The sequence below is a fragment of the Brassica napus genome, chromosome C5, assembly GCF_020379485.1.
Source record: "Brassica napus cultivar Da-Ae chromosome C5, Da-Ae, whole genome shotgun sequence".
In the NCBI taxonomy this organism is placed as follows: domain Eukaryota; kingdom Viridiplantae; phylum Streptophyta; class Magnoliopsida; order Brassicales; family Brassicaceae; genus Brassica; species Brassica napus.
Window position 1 is genome coordinate 46,329,810 of NC_063448.1, and position 12,954 is coordinate 46,342,763.

General features: G+C 36.4%; 3 protein-coding genes across 3 annotated transcripts; 1 reads left to right on the forward strand and 2 right to left on the reverse strand.

Moving 5' to 3' along the window:
* Positions 1-5,238: 5,238 nt before the first annotated feature.
* On the reverse strand, positions 5,239-7,502 carry LOC106435966 (dihydropyrimidine dehydrogenase (NADP(+)), chloroplastic). Its single transcript, XM_013876907.3, has 7 exons — positions 7,019-7,502; positions 6,617-6,880; positions 6,365-6,535; positions 6,165-6,277; positions 5,889-6,075; positions 5,696-5,805; positions 5,239-5,605 (listed from the first exon to the last, which is right to left on the reverse strand). The coding sequence occupies exons 1-7, from the start codon at positions 7,310-7,312 to the stop codon at positions 5,449-5,451; spliced, it is 1,296 nt and encodes a 431-aa protein (XP_013732361.1). The 5' UTR covers positions 7,313-7,502; the 3' UTR covers positions 5,239-5,448.
* Positions 7,503-9,061: 1,559 nt separating this feature from the next.
* BNAC05G35710D (UV-B-induced protein At3g17800, chloroplastic) lies at positions 9,062-10,975 on the forward strand. Its single transcript, XM_013876906.3, has 3 exons — positions 9,062-9,384; positions 9,540-9,835; positions 10,061-10,975. Exons 1-3 carry the CDS (start codon positions 9,241-9,243, stop codon positions 10,866-10,868), a joined length of 1,248 nt encoding a protein of 415 aa, XP_013732360.1. The 5' UTR covers positions 9,062-9,240; the 3' UTR covers positions 10,869-10,975.
* A 295-nt stretch (positions 10,976-11,270) lies between these two features.
* LOC125587631 (purple acid phosphatase 17-like) lies at positions 11,271-12,810 on the reverse strand. The gene is made up of 3 exons (XM_048758457.1): positions 12,344-12,810; positions 12,080-12,236; positions 11,271-11,994 (listed from the first exon to the last, which is right to left on the reverse strand). The coding sequence occupies exons 1-3, from the start codon at positions 12,542-12,544 to the stop codon at positions 11,339-11,341; spliced, it is 1,014 nt and encodes a 337-aa protein (XP_048614414.1). The 5' UTR covers positions 12,545-12,810; the 3' UTR covers positions 11,271-11,338.
* Between the last annotated feature and the right edge of the window lie 144 nt (positions 12,811-12,954).

The window sequence follows — 12,954 nt, forward strand, 5'->3', positions numbered from 1 at the left end:
CATTAATGTAAGCGGATTTCGTTTAAAACCTACTGTATACATCCTAACTAAGCAGAAAACGATGTCAGTGTCTTTAATATACAACTACCACACACAACTTCAAATTAGTATTCAAGTTTTAAATCGTAACAACATCCCTTGTATTGAATTTTTTTTAAAAATAAAACAAGAGACGACTTGAAAGATGAAGTATAGAAGCTACATTTATTCTTATATGAACTATTAAGTAAACGATTTCACATATTTGATCTATGAACTATGGCTACGCGGAGACACAAAACCAGTTATAGGATCCAAAGCATCGAAACTAAACTATCAAACAGTTCTTTCATGTTGCTAAAATCAGTTACTGATTTGTTATACATTTGTTCTCGAACCATACAAATACGGAGTCTAGTTTTTGATCTCAAACAATCAAACAAGCTACAACCAAACTCAACGGTTCAATCTAAACGAGACAATCAAACAAGCTACAATACGAAACAATCAAACGAGCTACAACGACTACAATAGTTCAATCTATACAAAACAATCAATCAAGCTACATCGAAAATAATCACACAATCCAACCATTTAAATTTTTAAAAATCTATACGAAAGTAGGAAACATTTGCGAACCCTAGAATCTGTACAATTGTTCTCGAACAACATAGAATCTATACCACTACTCAGCATGCACTATTCCTAAACCCTATAATTTTCAATTTCAGATGGGAGTTAAAGAAAATACCTCAGTAACGGCTAAGGATTGAGCTCGGGTAGAGTTTTAGACGATTTGGGGAAGATGAGACCCTTCATACAAGACCGGAATCGAACGGAAGTCGATGGAGCTCGGGATCTCGATCTGCGGATCAAACGCCAACGGAAGCTGCGATCTCTCGTGGTGGTGAGTTGGGCTTTCGATTGAGGAGACACGCCGACAGAAACTCAGGTGAAAGAGAGATCGATCTGAGGAGATCAGCTTATCGCCTTCTTCATTTCGTATTTCGCATTTGTGTTTCAGAATGAGATTGACGCGAAGACACAGACAAACGCGACGATTTCATCTCCCAATCCCGACCCGACACGTAGCCTCACGGGACGAGCCCATCATCCCTTATTTTAGGCCCGTTCCACTCATTTTCTTTTCTTTTGGATTTATTTTCGACCCAAATTTCTTAAGGGCCCTGCCTTAAGGGACCCCGATGCTGATGCTCTTAGTTCTCTTCTAAATAAGTTATATGCGTTACGACTTTGCAATACGGTGAACAAAAAAAGTGTTTGCACTATCGAATTGTTAGACGAACTATCTTTTCGTAAATAGTTTTAGATTTTGTGAATCGTAGGAAGAAGATGGAACGAGTGCAATTTCGCAAAAACTAAGAAGCTTCTTGATATTCTTCATATCATGTCTTTTCGTACCAACCTGATTATGGATATACTTCGAAGATGAGTAGATCATCAGTAAATAGTATAAAATTGTTGATGAGTACGTAGACGTAGTTTAGTTAGGTACGAAATGAAATGAGTTTTGTATTGATGACTATAAAAGTATAAACATGATGAATTAAGTCGTGGACACTTTTGTCTTTTGCGGACGTTACGTTTTCTTCCTTGTTCAATTTGACATAAAGCCCATTTTGTTGCCCTGTTTTACGTCCTCGCATTAACCTGATGTGTTTAAATAAATAGGCATGACCTTTTAACCAACTTGCATGGATTCAATCATGCAACTCAATAATTGAAACGTACAGAGAAACTATAAGAATGATAATTTTTTTGTATACAACTAGAAAAAAAGTTGTCATTTTTATACATCAGTATTTACAAATAAACTCAATCCGATGGAATTCAAACACATGCATGAAAGAAACCTTCATTTTTGTGTCATTCACTGATCATGTCGAAACATCATTCTTCGTAGCTGCTCAAAAACATTTTCATCGATCACCTCATAGTACTCAACATCTTATTAACAAAAATCCAAAACAACAAAGACATGTTCAACAACTAAATTGGCTACGCTATTTTTACATCCTGCTCACTTATTTTTGGCATGATATTAACTCTTGCAAGATGTTTGTCGTTTTAAGAATTTAATTTAAAATAGCTGCTGTAAAATGTAAAAGCACGGCGTGTGGTGGAACAATGTACACGCTTCCAAGACCAATTTATCAATGACATTTCGCAAGTTCGTAATCTAACCCAAAAAACTATCATCAACCAAAAGTTGTCTTTGTGTGCTTTCCGTTTGTAGCTTTATCAAGTATTCAAGTGGTCCGTGTACCCAGCTAAAGACAAGTAAAGAAAAGTGTTCGTAATGAAAGTTAAGGTTTCATCAACTTTCGCGAACTCGTGATGTATATCTAACATGCACATGTCTTCTAGGTTAGTAAGTTTTTTTTTTTTGAAAAGTAGGTTAGTAAGTTAGTAACTTCTAAAAGCTCTTGAGCTACTGCAAGTTAACTTTTTGCAGCTGCAATATGCAAAGGCGTTTGACCATCACGATTTCTTGCGATGGGCTTCATCTTGTATTTCAAAAGTTTCTTTGATAACGGTTAACCATTTTCTGAAACAATTTTGCAATGTAACCGAGTCCAAAAGATGTACCTATTGATTTAAGTTACAAAAAGAGATGTATACCTATTGAAACTAAAACTTCAGCAGTTCCACCAGTTAATGGCTTCAAATAAAGGAGCAATCCCATTTATATATCAGGTAATAAACACTCAACCAATTCTTTTTCTTTTTGGGGGTGAGTTTATACATTGGGAACTGCAAAATATAAATTGTTAAGTTACCTGTGACGTTCATATGTGCTGTTTTCTCGAATGAGTGTTATATCTATGTTTCCCTTGATGGCTGCCGCATGCTTGTGCAAGAAAATTTATAATATTATGCAAATTACAGTTAGTAAGAAAATATATTTTTACGTTTAATTTTAACTGTCATTTTATATTTGTACATATAAATTAAGAGAACATTTAACTTTTTATATATTTTTTCAATAAAACAAATTTTGTATTGAAATTCTAAAATAATATTTATTTTGCAACATAAATTTTATACGTTTAACCATATTTCAATCAATATAAAATAAATTAAAAAAATAAAGAGTTAGATAATATATAAAATTAATAAATTTTGCATTGAAATTCTAAAACAATATGTATTTTGTAACAAAAAATTAATGACACTTAATATGAAACGCACAAAGTATTAGATATCTTGAATTAAATGTTTCAGGAGAATAGATAAATGTAATTCATGAAAATTGATCTTTTGGTATAATCCCTAGAATTAACACGTACTCCAGACCGAGCCAAAGTTTTGACTTTGTAAAAGTTTCCAACAGAAACTGTGAGCTTCACAATGGAATTGTCCTGAAAACATGAACATTACTAAGACAGCGAGCTAATTAAATGCATATCAAAATCCCTTAACGTGGACTTACAAGAAAGCAGTCGAATTATGACGAAGAAAAAGTTGTTACAAACATTTTTGTTATTAATGTATATGTTTTTTTCTAAAATAAAAATTGTTTTTAAGATAATGACTATTATATTATCCATAAATTATTATAAAAAATATGAAAAGCAAACAAATATGCAAATTCTTATGTATAGTTTAACAATGATCATATCAAGTAAGGAAAATATTTCACTGAAGTGAAAAATTACATAATGTCATGATTATAAGATGTAAAGTTGATTCACAATTACATAATGTCATGATTTAGAATATATAATTCAACCTAGAGATTCTCTGCAAATCCAAAGATTTGTAAATCAAAGTCTATGAAAGAACTATTGAGGAAGAAGATTTCTTTCTAGGAGCAGAGATTCATCGATGGAGGTTGAAGATGATGATGGTGCTACAGAGATTTAGGATTTGGGAAAAATTTGTATTTGAATGATTCTGCTCTGATGAGCTAAACCTTTACAAATAGTGTTTGTAAAAACTGACTCTTAACCAACACAGTGGTGTAATGAACCAAACCGAAATAGACAGTAGAATTCTTGTAACTAGTCTGATGTGATTTACATTTTTAATTAAATTATATATAATATTTGAATAATATACAATGAGTTTATAAGAAAAATAATAATTCGTTAAGAAGTTTGCATAAAGCTTATATTGGTGACCAAATATAGCACTAATTCAGCTGAGCATCTGCCAAAAGAAAAATTGTTCTCGTTACGTTTTCATTGAAAATGTTAGATATATATACTTACAAAATTTGATAGTTCTTTGTTGACACTGATATCCCTCAAGTGATTCTCCATTTTATCCAATTTATATCTTTTAAATATTTAAGTCCTTATATTTTCAAAAAAATTGATAAGTTGACACCAAATAGCTTCTTTAGATGATTGGACTGAATATCATAAGACCAACTACATATAGCATTTGTTTCACATTAATAACATATATGTCTCCATACATGTGAGAATATGATCATGTTTATTTTCAATGATATCAAGTGTGTAAATTTTGAAGGTAAAATACACATTGACCTAAAAGATTTACAAACGGTGGAAATGTAACAATACCATACTAAATTGATACAACATACTGTTGCGGAGTCACAAGGTGTGTTAATTATTTAGCACTGAATTAAATATGTAAAATCCAATAAATTTTATCCACAAGAATTGTGTTGAGATGACAAAACAGATAACTATCAACTAGTTTAGTACTCCCTCCGTTTCATTTTACTTGTCGTTCTAGATTTTGCCACACAGATTAATAAAACATTTAATTTTGTATATTTACTAGATAAAAACATCATTACCAATACATCTAACCAGATTTCAACCAATAGAAAAATAGAACATAATAAAAAGTCAATAAATTCTGCATCGTAACCATAATACGACACTTATTTTGAAACAAAATTTTTTCTCTAAAACGACATCTAATTCGAAACGAAACGGAGGGAGTAATTATTAACACTTAAGCGGAGTCTATCACCAAAGAGTGGACATCTAATGTAGCGGGGAAATAAAAACCTCAAATGAAGAATCTAGCGAGAGAGAGAGAAAAACTAAAACAAAATAATTTGACAAAACCTCAAATTATCCTAGTATTTTTAAAGGTTACTTCTAGGAAAATTTTATATATAAATGAATACCAAAAGAATAAGCATTAGGAATTTCCAAAACTCTATGCTTTGTTGATTAGAACTCATCTAGATCAAAAGGTCAATGTTCTAATTAAAAGCGTAAACTCGCATTAGATATTTTGCCAACAGACCAATTTAACAATCTCATTGTTACCGGCTAGAAATTAAGCCAGCTTGAAAGAAAAAGAAGTGGTGACAATGGATACATTGTACAAGTGATACACAACGAGAAGAAAATAAGATACAGTACAACTTAGTTTTCTTTTTTATTTCCAAGTGAGACTTAAGAAATGATGAAGTTTCAAACTTTATAAAACATTTGGGTTAATAACTTCTTCAGGCTATTAGTTAGAAACCATACTTTCAGTCTCCTTCACGAACCCATCTCCCGTCCAATCTTTATCAGATTTCAAGCCTTTCCTCTCGGCTTTTCTCTGCTCAATGGCTTCTTTCTGTCTCCTGACTAAGTCTGTGTGTGTTGTAAAGTACTGAAGAGAATGCCTGTCCCGAGATGACGACAAGTGAGCAAGGAAGCAAGTAAACAACAACAATAATCATGATTTATAGATATGAAAAATAAGTTGCACATACCCTCTGAAGTCTTCTATTGTCGAGAAGTTGTGTTGTCTCATGAAATCTTGAAGCTCTGCGCATAGCGTTTTCACATGACCATAGCCATGCACCATCACACCGGTGCATACCTTCCAACCAAAATCAATTACTGAGTTTCTCAGGGAGTGGAATCCAAAAGAAAAAAGTGAAAGGTGGTGTTGAGTTTAGTCACCTGAACAGTATTTGATCCTAGTAGAATGAACTCAGCTGCGTCATAGCCAGTTTCAACACCTCCAATACCGGAAAGGGAGTAATCTTTCTCACCAAACTCAGACTTCATCATTTGGGCAATGTTCATAACTTTCGCAAGCGCGATTGGGCGAACAGCCTTATAAGAGTAGCCTCCTGGAGTTGAGTAACTGCAACACATTAACAACATAAACAATTCTCCGTTACCCCATTACAAGAGTTGCTGAACTTTTGACACCATAAGAATGCTATCACTAACCCTTCAACGCATGGCTCAGGATGCAGTGTCTTCAGATCAATTCCCATCACACTCATGATTGTATTGATCGCTGAAATGCCCTCACACCCTGATTTTAGAGATACCCTAGCCGGCTATTTAAAAAGAAAATAAGAAAACAGAACATGGTTAATAAAAAATGACTAATCTATTTACTAGGCAAAGAAGTTATAGTGGCACACCTCAGTAATGTCAGTGATATTAGGAGTCATCTTAGCCCAAACAGGAACAGTAGCTTTAGCATTAATCCAACCGCAAACCTCCTCCAGAAGCGCACAGTCTTGTCCAACAGCAGCTCCCATTCTGCGCTCTGGCATACCATGAGGGCACGAGAAGTTGATCTCTAATGCATCCTACAAGACAATTACTCTCATTAATATATTAAGATCTGTGAGTTTAAGAATCTATGTGTTGGGGGAAAAACTCAAACTCACAACACCGGTTTGCTCAACGCGGTCGATAAGCTCTTCCCAGCCGGTTTTGCTGTATTCCTCCATGATGGAAGCGATGAGGATCCGATCAGGGTACTCTTGTTTCAGCTGCTTGAACTCTTTGAGCATGGTTTCGAGAGGTCGGTCACTGATGAGTTCTATGTTCTGCCACCCGATCACATCTGTTTTGGCTGAGCCGTTGGATCCGGTTTTTAGCCGAGCGTATCGAGGCGTTACGTTGATGACTTTGGATGCATCTAGTGACACCTAAACACCATCCAATCACAGACAGATTCACAACACATTCCTCTGATTAAAAATGATTACTTCTGAAACTATACAGTTCAAGAATTGCTATCTAGTCAAACGATCTCACATAAGCAGGGAACAGATTCGAAAGCTTACGGTTTTGGCGATGACGCCTCCCCAGCCTTCATCGAAGGCTCTCTTCATGACGGTGTAGTTGGTACCTGGTGGACCCGACCCGATCACGAACGGATTCGGCATTTTCAGGCCGTTTACGGTGACACTGAGATCAGGCTCGGAGTCTGCTGCGGCGGAAGAAGAGGAGGAGATCTTGAGACCGACTCTGTTCGGAGGTAGAAAAGTCCGGCGAGAGGAGTGATCGAAGTCCGGTGATAAGGTTGATTTAGAAGAGAGTCCAGAGAAGCGAGTCAAGGCGAAACTCATGGATGCCATTGATGAGTTCTGACAGACGATAGAAACGAATTCGAGAGAGGTATAAGAAGATAACAAGCGACCAAAGTGGAGATCAAATCGAACAAAAAGTAAGAAGAGAAGTGTGTTCTAATAATAATTTGGTCGGTTCCAACTTCTCTTCCCCCATGTGGAAATAATTGATGTAAATTAATTAATTAATTAATTGAGACAAATAATGTAGTAATCCCATGTTCCGTAAGATATAGAAAACCGTATTAATCTTAGTTTAATTGTTAGCAATTAACGTAATCAACAATTCCTTTCTGTATCTTAGTCCCCTTTCTTTCATCAACCGAGTGGATAAAACTTAAGAAGAAAGATGGATAGAGACTTCGTTGAATGCGCCGAATAAAGATCTGTGTAAGTTGCGAACACGTAACGGAATCCAACGTGAGGCTAAAGGTTGTGGTGGCAGAGTTTATGGGCCCATATAGAATATCTAATGGTAGGCCTGAGACTTTTATCCGAGATCCGGATTCGATCCGAGATTCGATCCAGATCCGATCCGAAAATCCGGATATCCGGAGGGGCCGAATCAGGATCCGGATAGTAAAATGTTAGATCCATGAAAGTCGAATCCGGATCCGGATACCTTAATTTTTTAGTCCGGATATCCGGATCCGTAATTTTTATTAATAACTATTTCAAAAATAGTAATATCTATATATAAAAATTAATTTATTTAATATATTTTTACTTTTATAATAGTATATATAAATTTTATGTAAATTTTGTAATATTATACATAGAAATAATTAAAAACATTATATATTTTTTTATTTTTAAATTATTTTTAATATTTTTTATATATTAATATTATTTTTTATTTATTTTAAGGATCCAAATCCGAATCTGAATCCGGATATCCGCCGGATATTACAATTTTTAGAAGGATATATCCGACACCGGATATCCGAGAACCCCGGATCCGGATAAGGATAATAAAATTATGGATCCGCCGGATAAAGATCCGGATTCGGATACCTTAAAATTGTCCGGATATCCGATCCATCTAATGGACTGGTGGACCCAATATAGCCCATACGTCACAATCTGACAAAACGTGAGGTGTAATCTAACACGTGTAAGTGGGAATGGACACAGAAGCGAGTTGGTGGCTTTAATCGTTTCAATTGCTTTGTTAATTTGACTCTATTTGTCAAGTTTGCATTAAGAGTGCCTCGGACAAAACGTGAAGAGCAATCCAACACGTAAGTGGGAATGAACACAAGAGCCAGTTAGTGGCTCTCATCGTTTGGCTTCCTTTGCAGTATTTGAATCTTCTCGTTTAGTTTGCCTAAAAGTAAGGCTTAAAGAGTTAAAGAACAGTAAAAAGGTAAAAGTTTACAGTTAAAAAGACAAGTAAAAAGGGTAAAAGTTTACAGTTAAAATCCATACTCCTCTAGAATTGTCTATCAAACGTGAGAAAAAGTGTCCAAGCTTTGGGCCAAATTGCTATATCGAAATAATCACCCCCACACACGCACACAAATTAAAAACAAACTTGTGACTTCATCAACTTATGATCTGTAAATAACTACAACATTTTCGAACTATCGAGATTTTTATTAAAAAAGAGACATGGATGATGATGCTACAAGAAGAATTGCTGTATGAGACATCCAAGGACGTATAATGACCACGGCATCTTATAATTTTCACGGTCACAAAAAAATGTAAGAATTCAAAATAATATATTTTCCCGAGTCATTTCATTTTGTTTATAATATAAATAATCGGATCGGAGTCGCATTATTGTCAAAGAACAAAACCAAAAAAAAGGTCTAATTGCAGGTAAAATATAGATAGCTCGCCACCCTCGAAACTTCTCTTATTCTCTCTGTATGCTTTATTCTCATCTCTTTTTGCCGACAAAAGTTTAGTCTCTCAACTCTCGAAAATAAGACATGGACGCCGCCGCGACCGCGAGTTTGATCCGATCTTCCGTCTTACCACTTAAAACTTCCGACAACGGTGCTGGATCTATGTTCCTCACCGCCAGTGGCCCTGGGTTCACGCGTTTTGGTCCGGGACGTCAACTTCGTTTCAGGGTACGTCTCCAATCTTTTGCTCTTGATTCGATTCACCTAATCAAATAATCAAAAATTCGATTTTTTTCCGGTTTGTGTTTAGTGGCCAAAGAAAAATCGAAACTTTCGTACGGAAACGGAGAATTTTAATTAGTTTTTTTTTTATCTGTTTGCAGCAAAATGCGTTTGCTAGATTCTCGAGACCGTTGCAAAGCTCAACAACTCGGAGAAGCTTTGTGGTAAAAGCTTCAGCATCTAATGATGATGCTTCCTCCTCTGCTGCTAAACCGATCGCGCCGCTTCAGCTTGAGTCTCCTGCTGGTCAGTTTCTGTCTCAGATTCTGGTGACTCATCCTCATCTCGTCCCTGCCGCTGTTGAACAGCAGCTTGAGCAGCTCCAGACTGATCGTGACTCCGAGGGTCAGAACAAAGATGCATCGTCCGCGCCTGGAACCGACATCGTTCTCTACAGGTTTATACCCTTCACTCTTGATCTTGATCTTGATCTTGATCTAAACCTTTGCTTGAAGTAGTAAGTGATAACCATTAGGAAAACTTGATTAGTTTCGTTACTGCTTGTTTCGACAATTTAGTTGTCTAACAGTTTAGTTGGTCCACTAGTTAGTGTGTAAGCTTAATATATACATAGGAGAGTTAGAGTTTGAATCTGTATGAGAATTGTTTTTTGTTTGTGTAGGAGAATCGCTGAGTTGAAGGAGAACGAGAGACGAAGGACACTGGAAGAGATTCTATACGCATTGGTGGTTCAAAAGTTCATGGAAGCTAACGTATCACTCGTACCATCAATCACCCCATCATCATCAGATCCATCTGGTCGCGTTGATACTTGGCCTACCAAAGTAGAGAAACTCGAGAAGCTTCACTCATCCGAGATGTACGAGATGATCCACAACCATTTAGCCTTAATCCTCGGTCCCAGAATGGGCGACCTGGCTTCCATCGCACAGATAAGCAAACTCAGAGTCGGTCAAGTCTACGCCGCTTCCGTCATGTACGGATACTTCTTGAAGCGGGTTGACCAAAGGTTTCAGCTCGAAAAGTCGATGAAGATTCTCCCAGGTGGGTTGGATGATAGTAAAACAAGCGTTGAGCAGCCGGAGAACGTGACTTTTAAAGCTGTGTCGTCTCACCCTGAGGTCGGTTCATTTGCGGGTGGAGTTAGTGCTAAGGGCTTTGGTAGCGAGATTAAACCGTCTCGGTTAAGGACGTACGTGATGTCTTTTGATAGCGAGACGCTTCAGAGATACGCTACCATTAGATCAAGGGAAGGAGTTGGGATCATTGAGAAGCACACTGAGGCATTGTTTGGTAAGCCTGAGATCGTGATTACTCCTGAAGGTACGGTTGATTCATCCAAGGACGAGCAGATAAAGATCAGCTTTGGTGGAATGAAGAGGCTTGTCTTGGAGGCTGTGACTTTCGGTTCGTTTCTTTGGGATGTTGAGAGCCATGTAGATGCAAGGTACCACTTTGTACTGAACTAAAAAAAAATGGTATGTACACTTGTAATGGATATGACTAGCTTATGTAACATTAAAAAATATGCCATTAAGGGAATCATTACATTTATATAATATGCTGAGTTGGAATATGTTTCTCTCTCTCAATTTCAGTTTAGTTGTTGTTTTAAATTTGTTTTAAATTTGTGCATATAGATTTGTGCATATATTTAAATTTGTATTTTCTAAATAAAAAAAAATCATTAATCATACATTTAATTGTGTTTTAACTAATAAAAGAATAAACTAGAAAATACAAAGAATTATATAATATATATATATAAAAATTAATAATTTTTAATTAAAATTCTAAAATAAATTTATTTTGTAACAAAATTTTACTCTAGAACATTTAATATGAAATGGAGGGAACTAAAGAGTGATAGGGATGCTAAACTTATCTTAAATATATGTTACAAAAATTACAAAGAAACCCAGTTTATTAGGCCTTTGAATCAAACAGAGGAAAGAAGAAGCTGTTTAGAAGTAACCCATTTGTGCAAAACCTCACCAAAGACATTGTAGAAGACGATCTCTGCATCCGTGTGAGTGAATCTAGCAGACATGAACCCTTGACCATCGTAATAGAATCTCACAGACTTTGGATTGTTGGTCGTCGGGTCAACATCTCCTCTCCAAGCCTTGGAGCCAGCACCGCTAGTCAGAAACTGAATAGGACTGTCTTCGTCACTGATATGTTCAAGACAATGGTCGTGTCCGTTCATATAGAGATCAACACCGTACTCTTTCATAATCGGAAGTAGCTCCTCCACTAGCTCTTTAGTGTCTCCATGGTGACCAATGCTTCTCATGGCGTGGTGACCAACGACGATCTTCCACGTGGCTTTGGATCTTTTTAAGGAAGCTTGGAGGTCACGGAGGAGAGACTTGACATAAGAATTGCGAGATGGGACCGCACGCCAGTCGTACGTGTGACCGTCTTCTTCTGTGTAGTATTCTTTCACGAAAGGAGTTGTGTCAACGAAGAAGATCTCGACTAACTCTGCGTTGACTACGAATGATCGGAGACAGATCCAACGGCTGTCGATTTCTCTGAGAACAGAGCTTAGCTGAGCCTCTGAGTCACCTCTATAATCATGGTTCCCCAAGACTGCATCCATATTGTTTTTCAGTTTAATACAAGATTGGTTAGAAAACAAAAATGAGAAAAAAAAAAAGAGTTTGTGAATACTTACCACTGTACCACTGTTTCTGGAGACTTGGAGCAGTGTAGATATCAGAGAAAGACTCTTTGAAGTTGGGATCGTATTCACTAAACAATCCATTGTCGTAGAAGTTATCTCCCGTGGACACCACGAAATCTAAACCTATCTTTTCTCCAACTCTTCCCATCTGTAATAAAATTAAATTTAGAATATTTAATGAAAAAAAGATAAATGTTATTATGTATGACGGTTACAAGAAGTATTTCAGTTACTGTAATGAGATGGGCCTCATACCTGATAAGCGACTTTAGACTGGTTGAAGTCACCGCGGCGACCCCAATCTCCGATGGTTATAAAACTAACAGAACCGTCGCTCTTCGCCGGTTCGATAAATCTCTGAAGCTCACCGTTGGTGACGACTACGGTGGTGCAGATATACAATAGAAAACTCATAGTCGCCGCCGTAGCGGACGTTAACGATCGACGAGAATTCATGGTTAGTTGTTCGTTTGTAACGCTTACACTATATATATATATATATAATTATATATGTATAAATTATACAAATCTGTATCTCTCTATCTCTAATATATTATTGTGCGGAGAAATAGAGGGGAGTTTGGTTGAGATGCGAAGCAAAGAAGAGAAGGGAGAATGGTGAATGATGATGATTGATGAGGAAGGAGGGAGGGAGAAGAAGATGCTTTTTAAAACCGAAAAAGATATTAAAAGTTAAAAGAAATAAGAGAGTATTAAAAGGTGCGGTTAGAGATGCTGAAGGATATTCCAACCAGTAGCCGCATCTTTTATTCCTCTGCTCTGAATATTCTGACATCCACCTCTCATTTTTTTGGGTCTGAATCTCAGAGATTTGGCTTTGTTTGTGGGGAAATATTCAAATTCTA

What these genes read in the sequence shown, in the direction of transcription:
- LOC106435966 (XM_013876907.3), bottom strand. Translation starts at nt 7,312, where the DNA reads ATGGCATCCATGAGTTTCGCCTTGACTCGCTTCTCTGGACTCTCTTCT. An exon ending in GCGTTGAGCAAACCGGTGTT is followed by an intron (nt 6,536 to 6,616) that starts GTGAGTTTGAGT and finishes ATTGTCTTGTAG; the next exon opens with GATGCATTAGAGATCAACTT. An exon ending in ATATCACTGACATTACTGAG is followed by an intron (nt 6,278 to 6,364) that starts GTGTGCCACTAT and finishes CTTTTTAAATAG; the next exon opens with CCGGCTAGGGTATCTCTAAA.
- BNAC05G35710D (XM_013876906.3), top strand. Translation starts at nt 9,241, where the DNA reads ATGGACGCCGCCGCGACCGCGAGTTTGATCCGATCTTCCGTCTTACCA. An exon ending in GACGTCAACTTCGTTTCAGG is followed by an intron (nt 9,385 to 9,539) that starts GTACGTCTCCAA and finishes ATCTGTTTGCAG; the next exon opens with CAAAATGCGTTTGCTAGATT. An exon ending in ACCGACATCGTTCTCTACAG is followed by an intron (nt 9,836 to 10,060) that starts GTTTATACCCTT and finishes TTGTTTGTGTAG; the next exon opens with GAGAATCGCTGAGTTGAAGG.
- LOC125587631 (XM_048758457.1), bottom strand. Translation starts at nt 12,544, where the DNA reads ATGAATTCTCGTCGATCGTTAACGTCCGCTACGGCGGCGACTATGAGT. An exon ending in AGTCTAAAGTCGCTTATCAG is followed by an intron (nt 12,237 to 12,343) that starts GTATGAGGCCCA and finishes ATTTTATTACAG; the next exon opens with ATGGGAAGAGTTGGAGAAAA. An exon ending in CCAGAAACAGTGGTACAGTG is followed by an intron (nt 11,995 to 12,079) that starts GTAAGTATTCAC and finishes ATATGGATGCAG; the next exon opens with TCTTGGGGAACCATGATTAT.